Below are 24,441 nucleotides of genomic sequence, written 5' to 3'. Positions count from 1 at the left end.
AAAAAAAAAAAAAGGCAGACATTTGTGCTTGAATTCTTTAGCTTCATGTCCTTACACTCACAGAATCACAGAATATCCCAAGTTGGAAGGGGCCAACAAGGATAATCGAGTCCAACTCCTGACTCCACACAGGTCTACCCAAAATTCAGACCATGTGACTAAGAACACAGTCCAAATACTTCTTAAACTCTGACAGGCTTGGTGCCATGACTACATCCCTAGGGAGCCTCTTCCTTTTTTGTCTTCAACATAAACTTTCGCAATCACGTATAATTAGCAACCAATGAAGTTGAAGATATGCTTTTCTTTCTTCAGAAAAGGGGACCAAACTTTGAATGGCAGAGAAAGGGCTTCTGTAGTCAGCATCTTTCTCTACTCTACTTATCAACAAAATATTGAACAGTGACTAAATATCAGCATGCTTCATTGTAATTGAGTGTTAAGAGTACTGGAAAATAAAAGGAAAGAATGAGTTTGCAAAGTACAGGAGGCAAACACCTCTCCACGTTTTAAGGATGGAAGAAGTATCATTGTCTTCCTTCAACCAGTATTGAATGATCTTGTATCTTGGTTTGAACAGTAAATCAAACTCCACTGCATATTCAAATATCATTTTTCCATGCAAAATGATAATCAGGCATTTTTTTCAACATCCCACTTAGATTTTCATTGCAATATTCCAAAGTATCATAGGATCATAGAATGGCCTGGGTTGAAACTGACCTTAAAGATCACGTAGTTTCAACCCCCCTGCTCTGGTCAGGGATGCCAACCACCAGAGCAGACTGCCCAGAGCTGCATCCAGCCTGGCCTTGAATGCCTCCATGGATGGGGCATCCACAACCTCTCTGGGCAACCTGTTCCAGTGCCTCACCACCCTCTGAGTGAAAAACTTTCTCCTAATTTCTAAACTAAATCTCCCCTGTCCTAGTTTAAAACCATTCCCCCTTGTCCTATCACTATCAACACATGTAAACAGGCATTCCCCCTCCTATTTATACGCTCCCTTCAAGTACTGAAAGGCAGCAATGAGGTCTCCCCCGATCATTTTAATCATCCCCCGGATCATCTTAATGTAAATGAAAATGCTGTTGAGACCGAGTGCAAAAATGTGAACTGTAGTTCACAAACAAAAATAAGATATTGACCCAACAAAAATGGTGATAAATTCTTACCTAGATCCTTTAAGAATAGGGCAACAAATAACTGATTAATCTGTTTCAATTAAGTAGGGGATTGTATACTAGGGTTGTATACTAGATGCCCATCTACAAGGATAACTAAGCACAGGAACACCTACTGAAATACCAAAATCTCCTTCACTGGGAAGTTTCTAACTTAACATTCAATCATCTGCCAAAAGTCATTTAGGTGTCTGAACGTGCCCTGCATACCCGTAGGGACTAAGAAGAAAAGCAACCAGTGAAGGGTAAATAAGAAAAACAGCCTAATGCTGTAGGCTGTATTCATCATCCAGGACATGTAAACAAACCAGTAAAATGTTAAAGATATTAAAAATAATAATAATAAAATAAAATAAAAATAATTCATCTCAATATTCTAGTCCTGACTCACACCAGGAAAAATGCTGTTGAAATTCTTTCTCTCCCCTTCTGTGTAAGATAGTCAAATGCATCTCAGATAAGATAGTCAAAATGCATCTTTTTTGTACCAGTCCTGCCAAAAGTCTCTAATAATCTTTCACGATTATATAAATATCTCAAAGCATTTTACAAATAATAGACAAATCCCTGTGACACCGGGGAAAACTGATACTGTATATATTCACAGTTTGTCTTATCTAAACACTGACACAGCTTTTAGCAAATGAATTAAATGATTTAAAGATTAATTTCAGATGTTGATTAAAACAAGGTCTTTGTTTTATATGCATCAAGCAGGTACAATTATTTGTCATCCATGTATTAGCAAGTCTTCAAGTTCTTTTAGGGGACATGTCCTTTTCCACTACACATGACACAACGATGGTCTGTCTGTTACAAGATTAATAAATTAATAATAAACAAATGAAACTCCCTTCTTTTGTTGGTCATAAAAAAAAAAAATAATAATACAATAGCCATAAGTAAGCTGCTCTTGTTGATTATTTACAAGAACTTCCAGGTGGATTCTAAGCCAGCCTGCCTACCATCAGAACTGCAGTCAGAGCCTGCCCATGAACCTAAAATGGAATGTCCAAGACTTACTCTATTGCAAACACAGCCCTAGCGCTTCTGCGTACTGAGGCTATGCAAATTGCAGGGAAATAACAGGAAGCCCAAGCATGGCTTGCACGAGTATCAGCCAGAACCTATGCACTGATATTAAAAAAAATCTCAGCAAAAGTCACAGTCATGGGATGCTGGGATACCTTCCCCTCCCTCACCCCTCTCACAGGCACTGCACTTTTCTGAGGCATAGGTGACAGCTCACTGTTCGGAAGGGTGGGTGTACAGTGCAGGGCGTGAACTCCAGGAACAGCTGAAAGCGTCTTCTGTTTTTAATTTCTGGCTTCACTTCAGGACAACAATCCTCAGGGGGTTTCTAGCTAACACTTATTGGCATTACCATGAAGATGCACTGCTACTGACACCATTTGTAGCGCTACTTACAGGGCTGCCAAGTCCAGACGAATACGTGAGGGAGATTTGCCTTGTGCTGGAGTGAGATTGCACACTGCTGGAGAGCAGTTCGAATTTTGTTTCCCCTGCTTTGCTTTCTCTCTGTCCTGACCTCCTTTCCACCCTGCCCTCCTCCAAATCCACCCATCTGCTCTTGTCCCTCATTTCTCTCCAGTCGTGCTGGCAGTGTGGGAGGCAGCATACCTGCATCTTGCTGCTCAGCTCCTCTTCTTGGCGCCCTGTACTCATCTGCACTCTCCATTGCCTCTGACACTTGAGCCCAGAGCAAGGGGCCAAGCACATGCCCACATGTGACGGGACTCATCAATGAACTCCCTGGCAAGGTACTACAGGTATTGGAAAACAGAGTAGAAGAGCATTACAGGAGGTTTAGGAAGAGCGGAGGGGAGGCTGGAAGTGATTGGCAGGGGCAAGTCCCAAATAGGGAGCCCCTCCTGCTTCAAGAGCGGTGTTTGTTCCAGCACGCTCACTGGCAGCAGTGCTATCAGCAGGTTTATGAAGCTATTTATAGAGAAACTGAATACAGAGAAACCCATGAAAAATTCTCACCATCCCCTTTCTGACATAAGATTAAAACTAATAGATCACTGCCAAAACCTCTTTCCCTTGCATTAGATCAGTATTTCTTGGGAGCTAGTTGATGCAGATCTCTGCTCTGTCAAGAGCCAAATCGGAAGCACGTGCTTTCGGCTCAAGATTTTTGGGTATAGTGATGACTTTGTGGAAATGAGTTCCTCTCAGAAGAGATGAGCACACCGTTGTTTTTCCTTCTTAGGCAGTATTTAGAAAATGCACTTTCTTGTCAGGATGTCACAAGCCTCAAGTACAAACACCAAGGAATAAGCAGCTGCTCGCTGGTTCTTGGCAGGCTTCATCTTTAGAGGAACAAGGCTGGTTGAAGCTGCTTATCCATGGTCTTCTCTTTAAAGACTAATCTTAAAAAATGACATTGAACTACGACATGCGATTGGTTGAAATGGGTCAACTGCATTTTCAGGGTGACAGAGCACTGGAACAGACTGCCCAGGGAGCTTGTGGAGTCTCTTTCTCGGGAGGTGCTCCTCTGGACGCCTACCTTGGCAGCGTGCTCTAGGGAACCTGCTTTGGCTGGGGGATTGGACCCTATGATCTCTGGAGGTCCCTTCCAACCCCTACAATTCTGTGATTTTCCTCTCCAGAATTCCAGTAACATTTAGGAGGATTCAGGATGTCCCACCACAAGATTTCAAGGTTTTCTCTTTCAAAGTGCTTAGGATAATGCAGGGCCAGGGTTTTAGCTGGTGTCCTGCTGCTGGAGCAGCCAGACTGGGATCTTTCAAATGTCCTGTCTCAAGGATTCACCAAAGAAATTCAGCTAATGGTCTTAAGGCCAGACCAACCAGTGAACCTAGTCTTGCAACAGTTTAACATAAGAAAGCCTGTGTGCAAAGGGAAGAACGTTCTTAGAAACCTCTGGCAAGAGAAGCAAGTGGGGGAAACAAACAACAAAACAAAGATTCAAGCTGTCCTTCCTAGGAAACTATCTAATCTGCATTTGAAATGTGATTGATGACAGCTGTCTGCCAGGGGTACAGCATCACAGCAGCGTGAAGGAATCTCTTGATCACCTCATGGTCACGTGAAGGGGAACTTTAGTGGCAACACATATACCCTATAAACTGGAACTGTAAGATAAGATGCCACTACATCACCCAGCCAGGGCAGTACAACATTTGCTGTAGAACTCCCTCAGGTTAATGGAAAGGGAACAGACCTTAGACCTTTCACGTATAAATGAGGTTAGAAAAATACATGCACAAAAAGAACAGTGTGAGCACCTTCAGAGATTTCTTGGTGCATCCTTAGGGGTGTATCAACACATTACTGACCACACCTAAGGAGCTCACACTGATGCTCCTCTGTAAAAACAAATAAAAATTCCTGCGTTTCTGCTGGTGTTTTCCTCAGTCTAGCAAATTATTTGAATTTACAGAAAAAATACTGTGAATTCATGTAAAACTTAGTAATGATGTATTACTTCAATTAAGTAAGGTTTTCTCAATTTTTCTGGGCAACAGCAATAAAAGTGAATATTTCAGCATGTGGTAATGGTCAGAAATCTTGTAAGAAGCACATCAGTTGGGCTATTTTTTAACTCACTGGAGATACACTTTTTACATATACTGAGGATCCATTCTGTTTAGACAGTCATAAGGTCCTGACACAGTAACAGGCTCTTAGCTGAAATGAATGAAGGCTTTACTGTGCTTTGAAAACCTATTCTGGAACAGGAAAAGAATACATATAAGCTAGCTATTACAGAATGGCTCTGTGCAGAAAAGACTTTTCGTAAGTGAGAGGAAGTTGCTGTTTGAAATGCACTTGTTCAGTATAGCCATTTTTATAGCCATTTTTATAGCCATTTTTCTCTATCATTCTTTATAACACACACATTTTTCTTTTCCGCTTTTGGTGTGTAAGATGCTCCAGTGAAGATGCCGCAGTCAGAATGATTTACCTGTCCCGTCTTCATGCAGGACAATTATTAGAAAATGAGAGTCAGAGAGCTCAGGTAAGCAAAAGGAAGTAGGTCAAAGAGACACCAGACTCATTATGCTGAGCACGGCAGTAAATCACAAATAGAACAGATGAGCAGTGTCACCAGTCGGGCACACAGAGCCCCAGGTCAGTGCCAGCCCCACGCTGGCTGCACAAAGCTGGCTTCAAAGCTGCTATATATTCTACACTTCAGGGTATCTTTAGGTATATTTAGGTATATTGATAAGGAGACCAGTAAAACAAATAAATTATGCAATACTTTTCTTGTCTTACACTCAATTTCTGTTCAGACAATAGCATAGAAACACAGTTGCAGTTTGAACTATGATAAAACTCCACAGCCACGTAAGAACGGCATCTGCTGATATGGTGCGGCAAGTATCTAGCATCTCATAGCACTTCACAGTGTTGCCATACTGCACCACTGACACACAGCTACATGCATTCAGAGATCAAACTTAAAAGAGACAGCTGTGGCACCCTAGTCACCTTTGCCCACAATGAAGCTTCATCTAGGCAAAAGTATGCCTGCAAAGTGTATGGCAGGTGCATACAAACTCATTCTGCACTCGGAGCTGGTGAAAACAAGTGAAATCACTACCAATAATGCCAAGCTCAGAGTAGCAACTTACAGCTTTTGGCAGAGCTGCAATAAAGTTGACTGTGTAACTCCTTGCAACCCCAAAGCCCTGACAAATTGAGAATGAATCCACCAAGAAAGAGTGGTGTCCTCTAAACCCTACCAGTAAGGAAGTACCCAAGGCCATTTGGTCTAAAGTTCAAAACATTAGCACGACTAACTTGTCAACTCTTTCACTTGCTGTGACTGAGAATACATCCCATTAGAGTCAATATGCTCAAACTAAGTCACACCCAGGTGGTATAATTCAGTTGCCCATACATACATACAATCTAGTACCAAGTGAGAGGTCCTAGGGTATTCTACTTAGCCTTAATCTGCTGCTCCAGAAGGACAGAGGTCTCCCTTAGGTCAATTAGCATATGTAGCTGTCCTATATAAACATCTCAGCTTCCTTACTGCCACTTTAATGGAAGCCAATGCTTTTTAGAAATCAAATTTTTAGAAAACCAAATCAACAAATAACATCCACTGGTGATGAGAAATCCAAGTCTCAAGTCTACATATCAGTATATCATTGCAACAAAGTAATGACCTCTGTTTCCTCAAGAAGGCAAATCACTATGGTGGTTCTATCATCATAAAGAGGTGGCTCCGGTGTTGTTTTTTTGGCTGTCGTGATTGCTGCTACCCAAGGTCTCTCTGCATGACCCTTTACTGTGCAATCCAAACTCAGCAGTCTTAACCACTAAGAAATCAGTGATGGATCTGAGTTAACCTAGAGGAATGTCTTTGAGATGTGTTAACTGCTTCTTTCATCTCAGCTAGGAGTTTCCGCAGTACCATTTCTTTTATCATTCTGTCATCACTGAGTTATTCACCTTAGTAGCTAGCGATTTCCTTTTTTCTTTAAAATGAAACACTGATATTTGAAAGTCTAAAAAACCTGGGCAAGCTGTCAGTATGTATTTGCTGTTTTCAAATCATGATGGTTCTTTATATTACAGCATTGGATAAGAGAAGAATAATCCAAGCACCTTTTAACAACATACTGCATCTTAAGAATCTCAGTGGTACAAGTTTACAGTGCCAAAATCCCAAATACTTATCTATTAAACTCAGTAACTTGTTTCTCTCTCCTAGGGAAGAAAAGATGAGTCAGTCCTGCTGAGATATGAACATATGGCTGTAACAAATCTAGGTACTCATAGCCTGATGCTTTAAACACTGATGATCCTGTAGGATAGTGATACCAAAATAACTTGCATTGCTTTATAAGATGTTTTTTTAGGATAGGATATTAACTTTTGTTAACTCCTAGTAGTTAAACTGTCTGTTATCTGTACATATTTTGACAACAGATTCAATCTTTCATTTAAAGACAGATTCTGGCTTTCAGTTTCACCTCTAAGATTTATCCAAACTGAAATTTGCACCATAAGCTCAAAATCTTACCAGTGAACTCCTATGCTTTTATTTTGGGACATCTGAATAACACATAGTAATACAGGTATGTGGGACAGTGCTCGCAACATTTGTCAACAATATCTTGCATAATAACATGGGAATATGTTATTAGCAGTTAAAGATTAAATCTGAATTCTTGGTCTCAGCATTCACAGGCCAAGGAAATATCCCCTAAACTCTGTGATTCATTAACACTTTAAAAAAAAATCATATAACTCTTTTGAAATATCATTTTGTTTAAATGATCCAAACTGATGTTTGATTTTAACTGTGAAAAGCAGCCCAGAAAATATGATGGGGGAATAACAGTGGACCATGGAACAAAAAGAGTTTGGTATATGATGTGTTCCATTCTCACCTGTTGCTTTATTTCCCTGGGTTAACTAGTTAAAGCTGCATGGCAGGTTATTTGTAAAAGTCAGTGGGTTCATCTTAGAGCACATTTTCCATTATAGTTAAAGTGTTTTTTATATACAAGCTGCATAGACAAATCAATGTCTCAGGAACTTGAATATGAGCAGCTGAGCAGCCTCTGAGAAAGACCAGGTTCCAGGATGTTTTCAATTTCTTACAGAAAACAAAAACCAGATGCACTCCAATAAAGTGGTCTCCAAAAGGTAGTATTTAGTATTTTCTTGAATGTCACTTTTTTTCCATACAAATGCTAAAACAAACAAACAAACCAAACAAACAAACAAAAAACTTCTCAGAAATTATGTCATTTAACTTTATTTTTTTTTTCCTATTATACTGAAATTATTACAAAAGAAAGGTTAGGCATACTGATCACACTGAACTCTATAGTATTCTGTAATATTACCCCTTTCTTTTCTTGACTTCCTCATTTCCTTCTTGTTTCACTCCACACACTTACCTGACTTACAATATAACGTCTAGGGCCCTTGTTCACCCAGTGATTCCAAGTAGTCTTTTACTTTTAACTCATAGGTACAACACAATTCTAGTACATTTAAAATGAACTAGCAGTCATTTAAAATGACAAAGCAGTCATTGGTCCCAGCCAGCATGGGTTTGTGAAGGGTAGGTCCTGCCTAACTAACCTGATTTCCTTTTATGATAAGATCACCCGTATGGTGAACCAAGGGAAACCAGCTGATGTGATTTTTTTGGACTTCAGCAAGGCTTTTGACACGGTTTCCCATACGATCCTACTGGACAAAATGTCCACCATACAGCTAAATAAAAACATCATACGATGGGTGAGCAATTGGCTAACGGGCAGGGCCCAAAGGGTTATGGTAAATGGGGCTGCGTCAGGCTGGCGGGCGGTCACCAGTGGGGTCCCTCAAGGCTCCATTTTAGGGCCAGTACTTTTCAATATTTTTATAAACGATCTGGATGTAGGAATAGAAGGTATTTTGAGCAAGTTTGCTGATGACACCAAGCTTGGAGGAGTTGTGGACTCGAATGAGGGTGGAAAGGCCTTGCAGAGGGATCTGGATAGGTTGGAGAGCTGGGCGATCACCAACCACATGAAGTTCAATAAGAGCAAGTGGTCCTGCACCTGGGACGGGGAAACCCTGGCTGCACGTACAGGCTGGGCGATGAGACGCTGGAGAGCAGCCTAGAAGAGAGGGATCTGGGGGTCGTGGTAGACAGCAAGTTGAATATGAGCCAGCAGTGTGCCCTGGCAGCCAGGAGGGCCAACCGTGTCCTGGGGTGCATCAAGCACGGCATCGCTAGTAGGTCAAGGGAGGTGATTGTCCCGCTCTACTCTGCGCTGGTGTGGCCTCACCTCGAGTACTGTGTGCAGTTCTGGGCACCACAGTATAAAAAGGACATGAAACTGTTGGAGAGTGTCCAGAGGAGGGCTACGAAGATGGTGAAAGGCCTGGAGGGGAAGACGTACGAAGAACAGCTGAGGTCACTGGGCCTGTTCAGCCTGGAAAAGAGGAGGCTGAGGGGAGACCTCATCACAGTCTACAACTTCCTCGTAAGGGGGTGTTGAGAGGCAGGAGACCTTTTCTCCATTAACACCAGTGACAGGACCCGCGGGAACGGGGTTAAGCTGAGGCAGGGGAAATTTAGGCTTGACATCAGGAGGGGGTTCTTTGCAGAGAGGGTGGTTGCACACTGGAACAGGCTCCCCAGGGAAGTGGTCACTGCACCGAGCCTGTCTGAATTTAAGAAGAGATTGGACTGTGCACTTAGTCACATGGTCTGAACTTTTGGGTAGACCTGTGCGGTGTCAAGAGTTGGACTTGATGATCCTTAGGGGTCCCTTCCAACTCAGGATATTCTATGATTCTATGATTCTATGAAGAATTTCATGTTGCATGCACTGAAATGAGTAAAATTCCTAGCTCTGGGTCAAATCAAGAGAGTAAGATTTAAATTGTATCACTATATACAGTATATACACTGCTCTGTCTGAAGCTGATATAGTCTGCACTATATAGATATGAATGTCATATGAATGCTAAAAGCTAAACCAAAAAACTACTCAATTACAACTGATATCCTTTATCTTTGTCCCAAAATCAAACTCTAATTCTTCAGGTAACATCAGTTTTCAAGAGCTGCCCAAGAGACTTTTCAGTCCAAAAGCCTATTAATGGGTTACTGCTGTACATATGTGGTAAAAACAACATAGGTGAAATTGACTCCTGAAATTGACTCCATCTTAACTTCTACAACTTCTGACAACTCCACTGCTCTCCCTGCCTGAGACTCAGAGCATTATGCTGCCTTTGGTTCTTTTAATTCCCTTTTTCTCACAGTGTAGACGGTATCTTAATAACACCCTACCATTCATCTCTCTTACCTTGACTAGAGTTGAACCTTTCCTTACTGTTACTACTATAAGAAAGTTGCTGTCCAATCTTCTACTTTGCTCCCTTTTTATTACTAATTTGACTGTTTCTACATCCTTATTTTTTCTATTTCCAGGACAACCTAGAGACAAAATTGATGAAACTAATAGTTCTCTGCTTTCTTCCTCTCCTGCTAGTTTAGTCAAATCTTCCAACTACTTAGCAGGTTCAAAGTCCACAGTATTCATCTGCCTTTACCTGCAAACTGCATAGGCTTTAGCAAAGTACAGATTTCTGCATTCTCTTATATGCCTCCCAAACTCTTCGGTTTTTTTTGTTTGTTTGTTTGTTTGTTTGTTTTCCTACCTTACTGTATTTTGCACTGTTGCACTGTGCAATACCAGGAGTGTCCTCCTGTTTGTCCAATTTCTATCCTCCTCCAAATCTCTCTTTAAAATCAACTACTTAAAGGTGTTCTGCAACCCATGCTTACACTAGGCACAGTAGAGTACTGAACATCAGAGGGGACAGTAACAAATATGATTTTGTGATGCAAATAACACGTGGTCATTACCCTGCCTTCATTTGCTAGGATCAGAGCTACCTTTTTTACACATCATAGCTTTCCAAAGCAAAGTCTTCTTACACTAAACTAAAAAGAAATGACTTATCAGTGCAGAATGAAATTAAGTAGCCTAGCCCACAGCTGCACTTCATGGTATAAACCACACCTCTTTATATAACTTGAAAAGAAAGGACAGAAATGAACACCCTCATTCTATTCATCTGTGTCTTTATAATGAAGTTTGCCTTTTGCATTGGTCTCTTTGACATTAAATGACAGAAAAAGCAGAAACTGCAGTAGTTTGTAACACTCTGTAGCCAGCATCAGTTTAACTTACAATGAGTCGTCAAAGCTGAAGATTTCTTCTAATGGCCATCAAGAGATGATCCAATCCTGCCATCTGCACAAAGACATTTGAGACTTGGCTCAGTTGCCTCACACATAGGTGCCCAGTGCCTCTTGAGGCATCTCAGGTGAGGTGAGAAATCCCATGGAAGTTGACACAAAACCCATGGAAGATTTGTGCCCCTCCAGAGTGGCAGCTGGGTAGTATCAAATGGCTCTACATACCTCTAATGGGAAATTCAATTGAGTCTTCAGTGTTTGTAAAGATGTGTAAGTATTACTAGTTTCCTCTAGTTGCAAAGTGAAGAGATAACCTTACTTCTTAAATGATGTGATCTGTGTATAAATACAGGCTGTTTTGCTCCCTCCCAGTGTCTTTAACATTTGATTGCAATGCATATATCATTTTTTTAATAGCGGATATTTGATAGCTCTAAACAAGTTAATTATATTTCTCAACAACTTTGTGCGTTAGACCAGTATTAATATTCCTATTTTGCATTTAGGGGAAAAGGGAGAGAAGGGTAAGTAACTTATTGAAGGTTAAACGGTAAGTCATTGGCAGGATCTGAAAACTCCAGACTCTCAACCACAGCTTGAATTCCTCACAGACCACTAACTCCCACACAAAATGTAAGGATGATAATAAATGCATGATTTTAGGGTTCCAAACTGTAGAGAGACACTCTATACAAAATGTGTTTGTGAAAGGACACAGCAACTTATATCAAAATTTCCAAGTTCCAAAAGGTCAGCACAGATGTAAACATCTACCTGGAAATTCAAACAGCTTTGGTAATCCATACTACTGCAATGATGGCAAAAAGCTGTAGGCACAAAGGATGGATCAAGATAGAACACCATTTTCTGCTTACTAAGAGTGTCACCAAGACAGACATCCTTCCCTTGGAAAGGACATAAACCATCACCCAGTAATACACTCATGCTTAGGGATAATTTCTGAGCATATTGGAAATGGTCTCATCTTCCTTCTTCTCTTCTACAAAGAAGTAGCAATTTTAGGCAGATGAATAATAAAAAAATATCATTGCTGTAATACCCAGATGTTTCAGTCAGGATGAGGGATATACTTTGTATTAGGTACTGCATAAAAATACATGTCCAAAGAGTTTATAAACTAATTTCAGCACAGAAAACAGCAAGAGGAGTGTGGGAAAGATGAAGGAGAAGAGCAATTATAAGAACTAGAGCCTTCATATGCTGCTATGAACGCAATGTTACATTCTGAAATGTCTAGATGGGAAATTTGTGAGACATATGAAACCAGAAACATGATCTTTCACTAATTTCAGAGAGGATTGCATTGCTTGAATTGCACCAAATGGAAGAAGCAAAAAATCAGTGATAGGTAGAACAAATGATGATTGTCTAAATCCAGTTTGATTCCACCAGTAATACGTATGGCAGGCTTTTTTTTTTTTTTTCTTCTTAGTATGAGATCAGATATTGTGAGATGCTGTATCCCTACTCAGTGTGTCCAACTCTCCTTAAAATGTATATATTCTTCAGGTGCCTGCTTGGGATTTTAATCTTCTGTTACCCAATTCACTCACTGTGTATGAATACTATATGAATTCTGTTATGAGATTCTAGGACAGCTTTCACATTGGAATGTTAGGGACAATTCCTAATGACTTTTGGGATGAAATTTGATCTGCTTATGAATGTAATTATATAGTCTGATTGTCTGGAATAGAAAAGAACTTGACTAGGGGAACCTGTACCATATATGCTTCCAGGTTTATGAAATATTTGGTTTATCTAGAAAACACATTTACAGGAACTGCAGAAATACACCTGAGATGAGGGAAGATCATAGAATCATAGAAACATGAGGTTGGAAATGACTTACTAGATCATCTAGTCCAACCATCTTCCTATCACCAATACTGCCCACTAAGCTACCAAATCAAAGATACTATACAACAGGATAAAAGCACAGTCCAGTTGCCTCCATTCCGTATTCATTCCAGTCTAACAACTGAGAAATCAGTCCCCAGTTAGTTGTCTACAAGATACAATCCCTCATGTCAAGTCTATTCCTTTAAATCTATTCTCTCCACATAGTCTTTCTATGGGATATTGATCTTCCTTGATGTGAATTCAGAATACCAGGTTTAAGCCAGATGAAATCTACCAGCAGACTCTGTTCGTCTATCTAAATACTTTCAGTACAGTCATCATTATGGAGTCTGACCATTAATTCGTTTCAGTGACTATTATTCTGACCTGGGTTCAAACCAGCAACATAACCAGTCCCAAGCCAGCTATATTCCCACAACAAGGGCCTTGGCCTTTAGAAATACTGATAGGGAAAAAAAAATGTTTCTAGAAAATATTGCTTGGATTAATCTGATTTAAGCAAGCTTAGAGATACCACAGCTCTCGCACACATCTTCAGACTGCTAGCCTGCTTGCCAGGAACATCGGTTGATATATTTCAAGCAGCTAACTGGTAGCACAAGTTAGCACAATTCATGCTAGACAGAACTGTGGAAACTGCTTGTTCTCAGTCTGACCAGAACAGAGCATTATCATACAATGCACTCTGAAATGAGCTGGGTACTTGAGTGTGAAGGTTAACTGTTCTGCTTCTAATAGTCAGGACTCTTTGTATCCGTTCACTGCAAGATTTCTCTACCTTGATCTTTGTATCTAAAAAAACGGTAATTAAAACGTAGCATCATTCTTCACATGTACATGCAGAGAACAGACTACATAGGTAACATTGGACTATCCTGCACTGATTAAAGGATTGGACCTTAGACAACTTTTCCTTAGCAATTTGTTTTTGTTTTTCCATTCCACTGATTTTTATCTATTTCCTGAGTCCCTTGGAGAATTAGAAATTAACATTTTTTGCTTCCTTCCTGAGTATACATTAGCATCCTTGCTGCCTGGCTAATGAAGTCAATACACTGAGGGGAAATAACAGGTAGCATTCTGCAGCCCTTACCAGGGATTCAGCTTGGCAGAGAGGAAACCTGCTGGCTCTGAGGTCTTCAACCTGTCACAATACCAGTAGTTCTGGGCACATTAGTAGGTTGTGACCAACCACCTGTTGGATCCATATGCTTTAAAACTGATTGCCAAGCAAGGGGGCTGTATGCAGAATGCCAGCAGCACAGCTTCCTCTGTGCCTTGTCAGGGGAGAGGAGGAAAGAGCTTTTCACAGTAAAAGGCATTTTGCAATGCATAAAATGACATAAAATGAAACAACAGCAAACACTGATTCAGAAATGCACCTGGGAAGAGCAAGTTTTCACCTCAGGATAAGGAATATACTGTCACTAAAATAACCAGATCTCTGTTAGCATTACTGCCCATGTGTTCCTTGTGAAGCTGAGGGCGGAGGATGCTGATGAGTTCATTCCAGCCTTCACCTAATTAAAGATGTAGTAAGGCTTAAACTAAAGCTTAATTGTATAAAGTGTATACTATTCAAATAGCACATCAGATCTTCTCAGCAGAAAGACATCTGTTCTGCTGTATTCTTCTACACCAGGAGAAACTGTTTCTAACGTTTCATTTTGTAGACATGAGGGCACAGAGGATGACAGGCAAATTGACCACTAAAACCAAACCTGTGGAATAAAGATGAATAAAGATGAATAGCCAACACCCATGCTATCACTTCAGACTTCCAGCAAGCACTGCTGTACAGCGCCTGGCTGCCAGCAGTTCTGCTGCAAACCTAAGCATATGGCTTCAAGTTGCTTTGCTCCTGTACCAATGCACAGAAATATGACACACCAGTATACACATCACCAGTAGCTTTTTTACAGTCACTTCTTCTGTAGGATGCATATAAGCCTCCTCCCATGTCAGAAAGGGAGAGCATTTCATTACAGTTTATTTTAAAACACAACTTAGATCATTTTATTGAAAACCACTGCACTGGCGTAAATCTCCTGCCACCATCACACAAACACACTGGCCAAGACAGAGTCCAAACCTAACTATAGAGTTAATCAAACTATCCACTTGGGCTGATCAATTGTTAACATAACAGTGTAAAAAGTCAAGGGGTCCCTTTGGGCTCCACTATTTAATGTCTTTTTATATTGTCCACACTATGGGTTACACTGCAGCAGCATTTTGCTCCAGTTGCTTGCCAACAAACATTTACCATCGAGGAGCTCTGAGCAAGCTGCCACATCTGTGTCCACTCCTGTACCACCCATTTAGCAGAGACAATGATCACTAGAAACAACAAAGGAGCCACAGATAAAACAAACAATGCTCTGAGCCAGGGATCACAGCCATCCCAGGCAAGTTTGCCAGGGAAATACTCAAGAAAAAGGGAGGGAAGGAAAGGGTGACATCAAATATAGAACTGCAAAACTTACACTGAAAAGAGGCTTTACCCACGTACCCACCCAACCCCACATCTGAGGAGTGTTCCCCAGCACAGTGCTAAGACTGAGCAAGAAAGCCTGTGCAGTGCACATGGGAGGCAGACGAGCATCCAGCGTCTCCTCCCATTTGGAGTCAAATAGCCCCCTTCGAGTCACTCGACAGAAGGAGTAACAATAATAATTGTTATTATTGTAGTAACGGTAGTAAGAGAGATTCACCAACCTTGAGGATCCCAGTTCACCTGTTTTCTTGGAGTCTCGATTGGAAATTTCATCGCTTCCTTTTTGCACAGGGAGGAAAAAGAATTAAATAAATTCCCAACCTTCCTGTCTCGATGCTGCAGTCAAACAAATTAATTTCAAATTATAGGGAGCCTGCGCCGTTTGACTGAGGGGAACTGGTGGTTGCCAAGGCAAGAAATACACAAATAAATCAAAGGAGGTGGGGAAGGGCGGGGAGGGGAGGGCAGTGCTGGGGCTTGCACCGGCGAGGTGAGGAGGGGTGCGGGCACCCCGGCACAGGGAGGGGACCTGGGAGAGGGAGAGGAGCGGGATAGGGTGGGCAGGGGGTCGGGCTGCCGCTGCCTCCCGGGGATGCTGCCGGCAGCCCCCTGCAGGGGTCGGGGTGGCGGGTCCCCGCTGCAGCCCGGCCCCTTTGCTGCGCCCACCTGAGGGGGGCACGGCGCTGGGGAGCCCAGCCCAGCCCTGGGGACACCTCCCTGAGGCAGACACCCACGACCCCCGGTCGGAGCCACCCCAAAACCGAGCCCACCTCGGCTCAGCCTCGGGCAGGGTACCCACAGCCAGCCAGCGGGGCGAGCCGCAGCCGCATGGCCGGGGGAGGCTGGGCACCCCCGGCTGGGTGCAGGAGGAGGAGGAGGAGGAAGGAGCCACCCTATAGCTTTGGAGGGAATTCACCGAGCCCCTCCGTGCACTGGCTTAGGGAGGGGGTGGGCAGAGGCTGCCGGTCCCTTTGTAAGAGGCGGCGGGGGATGGAGGGGGGCTCCCGGGTGGGGATGCTCCCGCTGGTACTTACGGGGTCCCCTTCCCCGGAGGAGGATGCAGGCTTGTTTGGCGGAGTTTGCAGCCGGAGCCACGCTCGGCTAGCTACTAGCAGCAGCAGCAGCACATGGCAGGAGTACGGCAGCAGCCAGAGGCTCCTCCGCAGCGCCGGGGGAGGGGAAGGGCAGGGATGCTCGCAGCCCGCTCACACCCTGATGGGGCGGCCAGGCCCGGCCAGCCCCGCACCGTGGGGGTTCCTTTCCCCCGGCCCACCCCGCACTCTGGGCACGGACAGGCGGCTGGCAGAGCGGGGAGATGCAGCCAGGCTGCGGGGAAGGGGTGGGAGGGATGGGAGGCAGGCACAGGGGGGGCTCCGGGCCCTCCCAGGCTCTCAGGGGGCTTTGGCAAAATGGAGGATGCTTGGGTGTACCTCGTGCAATGACCAGGCGCTCGCCACTTGGCCAAGCTGCATTTTTCCACCTCTCCCACTACTCCAGGCTTAACCTCGAACCCAAAAGAAGCTGTGAACTGTCCACACCAGGAAGGTCTCTGGTTCGAGTTACAATATATGCTTCGGCCTCCCTCCCTCAGCCAGGAAAAAAAAACCCCAGCCCCTCTGGGGACCTGAAGGAAGAGTGTGCAGGGTTAACCCTGTCCTGCCTCCTCTCCTTCACTGCAAAGATGAACTCATCGAGAGAAGGGGATCACTCATGGGTGATGGTTAGGGGGAGAAATCCACCTATTCACATGGGCCATAGGTCAGAGACCCGTATCAGAATCAGCGGTGAAGTCCATAGCTAGGATCTTCTGAATTTTCAGGACACAAGGCTGTAATTTAAACTTGGTGCCTAGGACACATGCTTTTTGCCCCATAATTCGTTTTACCCAGTTGACCTCTCTGTCTTGCTTTCTTATCTCTTGATTAGATGTTAGTTTACCTTGTAAGATGGAAAAGAGAAATCTACCTCGGTGAAAAATAAGACAGTCTGAAGCATGTGGCTCTCTTCAGGAAACTCTTTTTGTGGAGGTTGGCACACTCTTTTCACTTCCACATTCAGAAACTAAATAGATAGCACACATTCCTGTCTGTTCCCAGTCTTTGTTCAACCTTGACCAGGAAGGGAAAATCTGTATTTGTGAATCCACAACCAAATGAAGGTGTGCAAGGTCCTGTGAAGCAGTAGGTAGTTTGAAGGAACTAGATGCAGTAGTGAAAGTTTTCCTGGGGGGAGGTGCTGGAAGTCTGTTCTTTCTTAATCCAAGCACCCCTGCGGCTCTTGTTTTGTGTTGTACAGGAGGAGGCGGGAGAGGCTGCTCTAAGGGAGGACATGGTGAGAATTATAATGAGTCTGCGCTCAGTCAGACTTGAATTTGAGATGATTGCAATGATGACACCAGGAAAACAAGGTATTTCCTTTGCAAGCACACCACAATGCATTCTGAAGAGGCTTTGGGAATCCTGTTGATGTTACCTCTGCAAACTGAATGGGAAAAAAAAAGAGAATAGGCTTTGTTAATTGTGCATTATGATCGCTTGAGTCATGATTGGGTAATATTTTAATTATTCTAGTAACCAAGAAAGACTTCAAACAAGACTTCTGAGCCCCTAGTTCTGACGAACTACTAATGTGTAGTTCTTTATGAGTATAATATCTATATGTACACATACACATATATAATATATATATGCATGTATATAACTTTTCTTCAGCATTCAGAACAGTTACTATTTTACTGGTATCTTGTACGTTACTGAGAAAAATTGATGTTTGGACATACATTACTCAGTTGTCATTAGGAGGTCTGTCACCCTAACCCAAGCAATACTTTGTCTTTGTGCCATAACTACTAGAAGTTAACTGATGAGGTGGGTATTGTCCTGCAGACATTTGTCCACTGAGAACTCAACAGGCTCCTGCAAGGCCAACAACATTTAATACCTGCTAACATAAGCAGGAAATAAACCTATAGCCTGAAGGGGAAATCTTCAGGCAGTTTCATTACCAAAAGCTTTTGAAAAAAAAAAAAAAACAGATCCTGATTGTTACTGTCTAAAGAAGAATTTTCATATGGCCACGAGAATCTTTTAGTATTAAACTAAAACAATATCTCATTTGTTTGACTTACAGTATCATGAAAACACCAAGTTCCTAATAATGACAAAATACCATATTCCTGTCTCTTGTATCTTTTTAATGTTCCCATATTCCCCAAAAGTATCTGTAAGCTCTACACAAACATCTGCCTGGTTCCAGCTATATGGTTTAAAAATCTTGTGGCAAATAAATTGTGATCTGTCAAGTACAGAAATACACAATGTCATATAATTGTTTTGCAATTTTTTGCCGTGTTATGATCATGGAAATCTTGCTCAACTATTTCAATACCTCAGACCTGCAGTTTTATCTATTGGGCCAATTTATTTCCAAAGTAACTCATTGAAAATCAATGGGGTTACTCCAGAGATGGATTTGGCACAATAAGCGCATCTTTCACTGACAGCACAGCTGTTGCATAGAAACGTAACTATTATCTTATGCAAATAAAAGGCCTTTCACCCCTCAGTGATGTTGAATTCTCATGATAGGGAGAACTGGTGCCTTGAAGCTATAGTGTTTCAAGCTGTTACTCTGTCAACTTTTATAAGCTAAGTGGATTCAGTAATGTTTAATATTTAAATGGGAGACCACTAGGAAAAAAAAAAAAAAAAAAAAAAAAAAAAACTAAATATAGCACAATCAATCTACTTTAGTACTTGCATAAAAATTTTCAGAACTTGACTTTTTATCAGTAATTTATCAAATTGGTCTGCTTAAATTCTTCCTTTTCTTTTAGGGCTCCTTGTTCAGACCTTATGGCCTCAGAGTTAGCTGAGTGTCTTAGAGGAGTGGGCCTGTGACCATCACAACACAACAGACAAGAGACTTTCTATTACAAGCAACCCCACTGGCAGAAGAATAAAATGCTAAATGCTGTTTTACTGGTCATTAGTAATATGCCATGAGTGATTAAGAAGCTGTTCTGATGCAACTGAAAGAAACCCACAGCAGAACTGATGAGTAAGTAGATCTTATACCTACTTAAATCCAGTGAACGAGAACTGAAAAATGCATTTATAGTAGATAGAAATCACCTGTAACTTGTATGTTTCCTTTCTTGGGTGCACTGAAGGGATAAGACATGGTTAGATGGAAGTCTATGGCAGTCTTTGTGTCATCACTTTGCAGTATGCACATTTGTGCATCTAACTATTCAGTTTCTGGTTAACTATATGGTTGTTTGAAATCTGGTATTTCTGACTGTGAAGATTATTCTTTGTCTGGTTTATTGTCTGAAGACTGCTGATATTTACACTCAGACCAAGAAAGCCAGAGAATAACCCAAGTGAAGTGCATTCCGTTCTTTAAGTTCTATTGACCCATCCTTCCGTACTATGAATTTGGACAGGATCCAGTGCAGGATCCTTTTATAGTTCTTTATTGTCTAGGAAGCCTTCTGTCTAGGAAGACCTTTAAAAGCCTTCTCTATAGGATGACCTTAAGACCTTTCTTCAAAAGGTTTTTAGAAGCTTTAGTGTAGGTAGGAATCACAAAGGTAACTAATTGTCAGGACTACTACAAACTGTGCAAAGAAAACCAACCTGCTATTGTCTTCTACTTCATGCAGTTTCTTAGAAAGCGTTAAGTCTTAGCATGCAGTGTTGTGTCTTCATTCAGGAATGAACCCTTAGAACTGTATATTTACTTCTTATTGGCAGAAATGGTTTCAATGAAATCAGTGAGTCTACTTGAGGCTACTACACCACAGTAATAGCCTTTGCCAGAATAGGATCTGTTCAGATAGGATCTGAGTTACCACAGCTTGTATGCAAGTTCCTTTGGCCAGTGACACTAAACAGAATACTCTAAGGATCCCACCTCTCATATCCTAACACATAATTCATATTTCCAGCCTCACTGTAAGCATCTACCCCTGAAATGCCTGAACTGGAGAGGGGGTATCTGGTTTGAAGTTTGTCATTATCTTCTTCATCCTCAGTTCTTTCCTGGTAACCATTTTTCATTAGCCAGACTCAAGGTTTCAGGCAACTGTTATATCAATCCCTTTGTATTGCCAGCAGGAACTCAAGTGGAATAGAATAAAAATGTGAGGTAGCTATCTGAAAAAGTGCAGTACATGCACATTTTTAGTATAATAATATAATGTAGCAATTTGTGCAGGAAAAGTTCTGCCATGTAGAAAAGCATTAACTCAAGCTGCATAGTACTGAGTCTCTGTCTGAACCCACTTACATCTGTTTCACATTAGTTTAATTTGACTTCAGTACAATTACTCCTGAATCATAGTCATGGGAGAATTACAATCTGGCCTTTAGTTTTTCCATGATGTCTCCAAAGAATCCTCATAAGATCAAAGTCTGATATGTGACAAAAATAGAAAGCTTGATTAATAAAAACAAGCCACCAAATTCATTTTAGAGCAGTACTGTTCTCTCTTGTCATTTTTCTTTAAGATTTCTTACTAGATAGCTACATGAAGCTTTACCTTAGCAGGTTGATAACTTTCCTCTATATTAAACAGGAAATTTGGGGTTAGCCTTCAGAGATACCTATGTTCCTTTGCCATTCACACCACTAGCAGAGTCACGAAGGGGAGGGTGGGTGCAGAAGACCATCAAGCCTGGCGGTGGCTTTCAGCACCCTGGACAGTTGAAGCTCCCCAGCAGCTCCTGGCCAAGGGATGGAGGCAAGAGGGAGCTGAGCGGCTCCCAGCTCCCTGCTGCATGAGCTGCCTGGCCCTGGGCGCTGATTTTCATGTCCCAGGTGACAGTCTGGCCTGCCAAGACAATGCAGTGCCAATGCAGAGGCAATGCAGATTTTCTAATGCAATGCAGGCACAGAAGAGTTGCACACAAAATATCTGGACAGGGAAAGTGGGGACTATGGATGAAGGGAAGTGCATATCGGAAAAATAGTAACAGGATTTGGCATAAGTAGAAAGAGAATGGAAAAACCCAAAAGCTTGTCATGTGATTGAAGGACTGGAGAATAAGTGACATGAAAATGGCAAGGAATAGTGGGTGGGACACAGACTCCTCAGCTTTAAAGGAGAATGGTGGATAAGTGAGAGGATGTGTTTAATGTGCCACTGAAATATATTAAATCACATCTGTGCACATAGGAGTCATTCAAGGAATAGTCTACAATTGCACTACAATTGGAGTAGATCAAGGAAAATAAAACCAAATAACATGATTTTGCATATATGCTTGTTCCTCTAATATTTATTTGTTTAATGCCTACAGATATAAGAAATACACTTATAAAGCTTTGTACTTAGATCTTGTGGGGATCTTGGGCAAGGCTTCATAATAGTCCTTACTGCTGTATAGCCTGACTATTTCCTCCCTAACCTGCAGGACTAGTAGAACTAATCCAGCCACTTGCATATACTTTGATCCACCTTCCAGTAGATATGACAGCAACCTTATCAACCAGTAGGGCAGGGGCCATACACACCAAAGAAGTTAATGCCGGTCAGAAGCGTTGTCTTACCACCCATTTTAACAAAAATTTTCACCATTTCTTAGAATCAAGCATGCCAGTAACCACAGCTGTTCCTTTCAGTGTTTTTCAATGAAGTGCATCATCCTACCAGCCTATTAAATGTGGGGATTAACGCAGCTACAGAACAGTTAAAATAGGGAGGAACAGTCTGCACAGACACCATTCATTGTGACCAGTCCTCCTACAGCTTTTGGTTGTGCCTATTTCTTTTCTACTCTGAACAGCAGGGAAAAAAAGAACCTATACTGAGCATTTAAAGAGCTGACTACAACTCTTGCATTAATTATCATCACTTTTACAGTACTCAGAAGAGCTTTACTACTTTCTAAATTAAGTAACATATTTTTCACATGGCTCATGTAGTAAGAAGCTGTTCCCAAAATATGCAAGTGATGGTATTTAGCATGGAACTGTGGAAAAGGGAATGAAATCAGGCTTTCTTTTCTGTTTCATTCCCAGAACTCTCCCCTACATTCCCCCAGCTTTGTAGCTGAGCACGTGTCATAGCCGAGCCACACCACACAGATGTAGAACTTTTGCAGTCAGTAGTTTAGCCCTTGTATGAAGGGTAACACTCAAAATTCCCTAGGGCTCTCTCTCTGCACACCACTGGCACCTTTAGTGCTGGGTCTCTTGGGAAAAAAAGACTTTGAAATAGGATGATATTTCAAGCAAAATCAAATCAATAAGTTATTATTCTGTTGTAGGAAGAGTGGGGGCTATGTTGTGAGTGCAAATTAGAAATTACTAATATTTATTACAGAAACAGTATGCCAGGCACTGTAATAATAAAGAGAAAAAATGTTTCCTGATGGAATATCTTAATATACTAGCAAGGAAAAAGATCTATTCCCACATTTCTGAAGATGCATCACCTAGCAGTAATTTGAGTTTTGAGGCATCCCAATTTGAGCGTCTACACAAATCATACACATCTATATAGCCATGAATAAGAAGTACAAACACAAACTCATGAGTGGAATCTAGTGAACTTGGTAAAAAAAGAAAGTAATGAAACGACAAGATTCATCTGAGTATATAATGTCACTACTTACAAAAACTACCCTGATGATCATATTCGCCATTTCATTAACTCTTTCATAGTATATTGTGAGATACGATATAGTGGGATTACAACAGTTTAGATGTAACATGGCAAGAGACTGCAGTGCTATTCACACATGGCATACTCTCACCAAAGTGAGAAGCTCACTGTGAATCAACCCATAGGCAGTGGCTTCTCACAGTTAGCAGATCTGCTACAGCTCACAGACCAACAGGTGACATGCATTTCATTTTGCTACCCATGAAAAGAAATGTGTCACCCTATATAATTACAGTAAGCTTCTGGACTATGTGTGTAGTCTGGGGATATAAAGGTATGATGAGGTTATGTAAATTGGGAATTGTACTGAGGTAACATGTCTATGCTAAAGAATAGAAAAATGTATAAACTTCCTAAACTAACAACTGCAGGTTTGCTACAAGCAGCCTCTTTTGTACATTGAGATTTTGAATGCATATATTATTTACACGTTTCATGGAGTAATTCAGGAATGCATTGCTATGGCTCTAAAGCAGGTGCAGTAACTTCTGTATGTAAAATATAGAAAAAAATCTTTGGATCTTCTTTTTAAAAGGAGACATAAACCATTACTTTTTTTTTTTTTTTTTTTTTTTTCATCTTTACATTGTATTTGTCCCATTTAGTAGTTCTAATTTGCTTCATTGCTATACAAACAACACAATGTGGGTAAGCTCTAGTTCAGAGATTTAACATGGTTGTTGAACAGACAGATCAAAATTACTTGTACTAAAAAATGCATGTACAACTCAGATAAGCACTCTTTCTCTTCTATTGTCACAAAGAAATAGTTTCACAAGGCTGTCTATTAAAGGAAAGATCTCCCCCTCATTTAGAACACTTCTTTGAAATACTAAAGAGTATTGGGGATTGGTGACTGCTTTATTACAGCAGCTGTCAACCAAAGCTTTCAAAAGTGACAAGTGATTTTCTATCCCCTGATGCAGATACCTTAAAAAAAAAAAAAAAAAAGTTTTCATAGTGTGCTGAGTACTTATTCTGAGACAAAGATGCCCCTTTAAATCATCTCCAGTTGACCTCTCAAACTCAGGAATCCAAAACAATTATTCCTGATCCATACTTATAAATTACTAGAGCCCAGGTTGCCAGAGTTACTTAAGCAACCAACTCCAAGAGTCAATGGCAGTTGGGCACCTGAATATCTTGTGAATCTCATTTTATCTTGTGAATCTCATTTTAAGCACATAACACCTAATCCCTCAGTACTGTAAACATGCTAATGGAACTATGTTGGCAAGCATTTTGAGTAAAGAAAGAAGATGGAGCAAATGTAGACTCTGTCATCATCTTAATTAGTTATCTATAAAGACAGTGGTAAAAATTGACCCCATTGTACAGTTCAAAAGTAGTGTAAAACTGTACATTTATGGTGCAAGCTTTCTGAATGCCAAGCCGGAACTCAGTGCAGCTATGATATAAATGTTAACAGAAATTTGATGCTACTAATATTAGATGCCGCTAAATATATAAACAGGCG

General features: G+C 41.4%; 1 protein-coding gene across 1 annotated transcript in view; it reads right to left on the bottom strand.

Moving 5' to 3' along the window:
* Positions 1-16,379, bottom strand: part of KCNK10 (potassium two pore domain channel subfamily K member 10) — a 66,123-nt gene extending 49,744 nt beyond the window's left edge. Inside the window, exons 1-2 of the mRNA XM_032188642.1 lie at positions 16,327-16,379; positions 15,514-15,571 (exon numbers count right to left, since the gene is read on the bottom strand). Of these exons, the coding sequence (XP_032044533.1) occupies positions 15,514-15,565 (52 nt within the window). The 5' untranslated portion in view covers positions 15,566-15,571; positions 16,327-16,379. The remainder of the gene's footprint in view (positions 1-15,513; positions 15,572-16,326) is intronic.
* Between the last annotated feature and the right edge of the window lie 8,062 nt (positions 16,380-24,441).

The sequence above is a fragment of the Aythya fuligula genome, chromosome 5, assembly GCF_009819795.1.
Source record: "Aythya fuligula isolate bAytFul2 chromosome 5, bAytFul2.pri, whole genome shotgun sequence".
Lineage (NCBI taxonomy): Eukaryota > Metazoa > Chordata > Aves > Anseriformes > Anatidae > Aythya > Aythya fuligula.
Note: the sequence above shows the minus strand (reverse complement) of the source record. Positions and strands in the feature narration are given on the sequence as shown.